Raw genomic sequence first — 4,730 nt, forward strand, 5'->3', positions numbered from 1 at the left:
CCTCTGCCCCACACACACGGCTGCAGGGCCAGTGCAGGGTGTGGAGCCAGCCCAGCCAGTGCAGGCTCAGCCCAGGTGGTGCAGCCCCAAGGGTGCTGCAGGCCTGGGGGTGCCCACCCTGGGGATGCTCCGGCGGCTCCAGCCCCGGGTTAGAGGCAACGAGGGGATCTTGGCAGCCTGGTTTGCAGAGGCGCCAGATGCTCCTCACTCCCACGAATGTCCGTGAAGTCTCCAGCAGTCAGTGCCTCTGCAAACCCGGTTAGTGGGCCTTGGAAATAAATGTAACCAGAAACAACCCAGGCAGCCAATCCTGCCCTGGGCAAACCAAGCGAAGTCACTCCAGTTTGACCCTGTTGTATTCAAAAACAGAGCTGGCCCCTGAACCCCTCTTAGCTTCCTTCCCTGAAGCACAGAAAGCTGGGAGTAGAAATGGGCCTGAACCCAAACCCTGGGGAAGTCTGGACTCCTGCGTGAAGCTTGAGCCTGGCAGAATAAAAAATAATCACGGGGGCAACAGAGGTTGCTGCCCACCAAGAGAGCTGGGGCGTGGGAGAGCCACTGGGTTTATCTTTCCAAAACCCAGTGGCTTCAGTCAGGGAGCTCCTTCAGGGTCAGGGCTGTGAGGGTGATGGTCCCTCTTCCCTGCACAAGGGATGTCGCAGAAGGGAAGGCAGCCCACTGATTCAACTCCTCTAGCCCCAGACAAGGCCCAGTTCACGTTCCCAGGGAAAGGGGATCCTTTTCCCATCCCTTGCCCCTGGAGCCCTTCTGCCCAGCCCACTCCTCTCCGCCACGCTCCCCATGCCCGGGACCTCCCTGCCAGCCATAGGCCTGCAGTAGCAAACAAATGCTCCTTGCCTTTCGCGGTCACCGAGATGCCCATCGCTGGCTCCCTCAGGGAGTTCCTCTTCTTCCACTTGCCCTCATCAATGTTGTACATCTCCACGATCTTCAGGGGCATCTGATTCACTCCAACCCCTCCGATCACCATGATCCGCTTGCCCAGGGTGGCCACCGCTACCCCGGCTCGGGCCGTGGGCATGGGAGGGAGGGAGTTCCACTGGTCGGCTTCTGGGGAGTACACCTCGAAGCTGTCCATGGGGACGCCGTTGTCATCGCAGCCCCCGATGGCAAAGACCTGCCCTCCCACTTCCACCAAGGAGCAGTACACCCTGCGGCTGGGGAGAGGCGCCAGGGTTTTCCACTGGAAGTCTTTGACACTGGCCACTTCCATCATGGACCGTCAGGGGCGAAGGCAAGCATGTGCCGTGCCTGCCAGGGGGGCCAGCTACGCTGCAAAACACAGGGAAAGAAAAGCATCACACGCAGGCAAATGCAACAGAGAGAGAAGAAACCCACAGCCCCAGAGATCCGGGCAGCTGGGAAGGCAGCGAAGCCTCCACGATCAATACCTCCATGTCCACGCAGTCTCCATGAACCCTGGCATCTAGCTACCGCACACATGCACACGCACACACATGGAAGCAAGGCCGGTACCTTTCAGCGCGTCTCCATTAATCCTGCAGTTCCCCATCCGCCAGAGGCTCACACAGAGACCGGTCCTAAAAAGGAAAGGCAAATAAGGTTGGATTCAGTTCATTAGCAGGGTTTAACGTGCGTCCCCGCCCCCGAGTGACATTCAACGAGAAGATGCTGCAAACTGTCGGCTCTCTGCCTGGCTCGGGGGTTTCCTGGCTTAGAAGGAACTTTTCTTTGTTGAATTCTTCTCCGACACGATTGCTCTCCTTCGTCATTCCTGCCCGGTGTCTACCACGTCCTGCGCCCGCAGAGAAGCCTGCCCGGGGACCCCGTGCTGGGGGCATCCAGCGTGCAACCCCTCCAGCCCCGCAGCCACGGCTCTCCGGCTGTGCCTCGCGCAGTGTTACAGCTGAACTGTAAGGGATCCAAAGAGCAGCCCATTAGGAGAGAGTGAGAGGCACAAGCTCCCATTGTAGACCCGGGATTATTGTTCCCTCTCTCCGAGCGGCTGTTAAACATGCAGATGAGATGAATAAATGAAGGGAGAAAGAGAGACACAGGAGGGGATTGAGCGAGGCAGCTGCCCACCCACACACCTAGGCATGAATAGGGGCACGCTGCATGGAGAGCTCAACCTTCATTACATAACCGGAGCTGCTCTGTAGCTGGGCTGAAAGTCAAGTCGGGTTTCTCCCTCCCCCCATCCTCCGCAAACACAGACAGCCACACAACGTGGGTTGTGGGCACACACCTGGCAGCGGCACACAATCGTTCTCTCCAGCATCCCAAACTGGTCCCTGCAGCTTGGGCTTGTGGCGTTAGGGATGAGCGGATATTTGTTAACAAAGGAAGCACGCGCGGATGTTTACTGGCCTGCGCAGCAAAACCCTTTGTCCCCATTGCCCTCGCTCCATTTGACATTTTGGTGGCGTTGGTAGTGCTGTCGTGGTCTCCCAGGGTCTTCACCAAGGAGGGGAAGGACAGAGGCAATAGGGAGCCTGGGGTCACACGGGATGGGAGACAGAGTGAAAGCAGGAATCCAGACCCCAGCTCTGCTTGGTCTGCCCCGGAGCCCCCTTTCACTAACCCTTGGAAACCCGACTGCCCTGGAGATGTTCTCATCAAACTCCTCTGTGCTGCCATCACCTCTCCTCACCTATTGTCTTAAGGCTGAACACGGCATCCGTGTCTCTTACAGAGAGGGCTACAGGGTCAGGGACCTCTATTTCCTAGGCAAGGGCAAGTCAAGCAAAGCAAGAGACCCTCGGTGGTCCCTGGGAGGGCCAACTGAATTTCCTCTCTGCCACTAGGACCGGGGAAGAAGCAAACAGCTTGCCCCCAGGCACCCTTGCACTGCACGAGCAGGAGACCAGCACCCTCCTTGTGGAGGTCGCACTGCTATTTGCAGTCCTATAAATCACGGCTATGGATCAAGAGCTCGCAGGCTCCAGGGCTAGGCTCTATCGCAGGACTTCCTAGTATCCCACAGTCCCTCTCAGCAGCAGCCAGACCCCAACATTAGAAGCCACACACAATCTCGGGTGGGTCTCAGTGCACAGACAGTGCAGGAAGCACTTGTGCGTGCCGCTGGTCCTGGCTGCACCTCTTCAGATCTCCCCGCCATGGAGCCCTTCCACTGCGAGAGCAGATTGAGAGAGTCTGTAGCCTAGCAACAACCACCTACAACTCCCTTTAATCACCCATCGCTTCTGATCTGAGCCGGGATCTCGATGTGCTCAGTGAACCACACTGAGCACATCCTCAACAGGAGGAGAAAAGGGCCAGGAGGTCTTAATGCTAGAGGGACCAGGGCAATGAGGAAGACCCGGATGGCCGATTATGTCCTCTTGAGGTGAGCATTGCAGGTGACAGCCCCAAAAAGCCTTTACTAACTGGAGCCCCTTAATAGAGCTGGGCTCTTTTCTGGCCTCTGCCACTGCCCTGCTCCCTGACCTTGGGCAAATCGCATCATCCCTCTATTCTTCCCATCAATAGAGAAGGACTAAAGATACTGACCTTTACAAAGCCAACTAAAAACTGCTGATGGAAGGCACGAGACAAGTGCTGGGGACTTGTTTCAATTTATGCCCTACAGCAAAAGTCCAAAGCGAACTTCCTGGCAATGGCTCTGCTCCTCTTTAGGGCGGGTGCCAGGACTATGCTCAAATACATTTCTATATACTTAGGTGGGAACAAAAGCATCTGTGCTTCTGACTCTCTGGACCATGCATGTATTGGCCAGGAAGAGGCGTGCTGTCCCGCAGAGAGTCTGATGGGTGGTCACTGCCACTTAGCACAGTCCAGCAACATTGAGGGCTCCAAGGAGGAAAATCCACTGAAAGCCCCAAGTGCAAGGACTTATGGCACGGAGGAGCTGTCCCGGGCCCAGCTGCCTGGTTACTGACACTCAGGAGGGGTGGAAGTGAGAATGTGGCCCAGGGCAGACACTTCCCATGCAAGCTTCCTTCTCGCATGGCAGGCTCCTGAGCTGGGCATCCTGCCCCATCAGTCCTGAGCCTCCAGGTTGCTCTGCCCACCAGGAAGCTCTCCACTTCCAGGCAGGGTCCGAGCTCTTCCAGGTGACCTGTGCAGCAGGGACCTGAAACACCCTTGTTTCTTTGTTCCTTTGGGCTAGTGCTGCCCGGGCAGCCCAACACAACTCAAGTTTAACTCAACCAACGCAACCTGGCCCTACCACAGGATTCCCGGGGAGTTCAGCCAATGTCTTCTCTAATCTTTACCTAGAGAATGGAGCTAGTGGCAGACGACAGAACAAGGAGCAATGGTCTCAAGTTTCGACAAGGAAAGTTTAGGTTGGGTATTAGGAAAATCTTTCTTACTAGGAGGGTGGTGAAGCACTGGAACAGGTCACCCAGAGAGGTGGTGGACTCCCATCCTTGGGGTTTTTAAGACCCAGGTAGACAAAGCTTCGGCTGGGATGATGTAGCTGGGGCTAGTCCTGCTTGGAGCAGGGGGTCGGACTAGATGTAACCTCCTGAGAGCCCTTCCAACCTGCATCGCCTCTGATTCTAGATCACGAGGGGCACAGGCCTGACCTTAAGTGTGCTGAAGATGAAAGCCTGTCCACTGACACCACTAAACTTGGGATCAGGCCCTTTGTGAGGGCAACTTTGCAGAGACCTGCCAACTTCATTCCAGCTGTGACCCCAGTCAAACAGACCCCAGGTGTCCAGAGAGGCTGGGGCATTAATCATCTACACAGCTGATGTTCAAGCTCCGTCTGAATTCAG

At 56.4% G+C, this 4,730-nt stretch overlaps 1 protein-coding gene across 2 annotated transcripts in view; it reads right to left on the reverse strand.

Annotated features, from left to right (window-relative positions):
- KLHDC8A (kelch domain containing 8A) overlaps nucleotides 1-4,730 on the reverse strand; it is a 108,133-nt gene that overhangs the window by 77,407 nt on the left and 25,996 nt on the right. For both annotated transcript variants that reach the window (XM_019513976.1, XM_019513977.1), the window contains 2 exons: nucleotides 1,498-1,562; nucleotides 859-1,293 (listed from right to left, as the gene is read on the reverse strand). In XM_019513976.1, coding sequence (XP_019369521.1) covers nucleotides 859-1,237 — 379 coding nt within the window. In that variant the 5' untranslated portion in view covers nucleotides 1,238-1,293; nucleotides 1,498-1,562. The remainder of the gene's footprint in view (nucleotides 1-858; nucleotides 1,294-1,497; nucleotides 1,563-4,730) is intronic.

The sequence above is a fragment of the Gavialis gangeticus genome, unplaced genomic scaffold (genome assembly GCF_001723915.1).
Source record: "Gavialis gangeticus isolate Ggan-Ray unplaced genomic scaffold, GavGan_comp1, whole genome shotgun sequence".
Lineage (NCBI taxonomy): Eukaryota > Metazoa > Chordata > Crocodylia > Gavialidae > Gavialis > Gavialis gangeticus.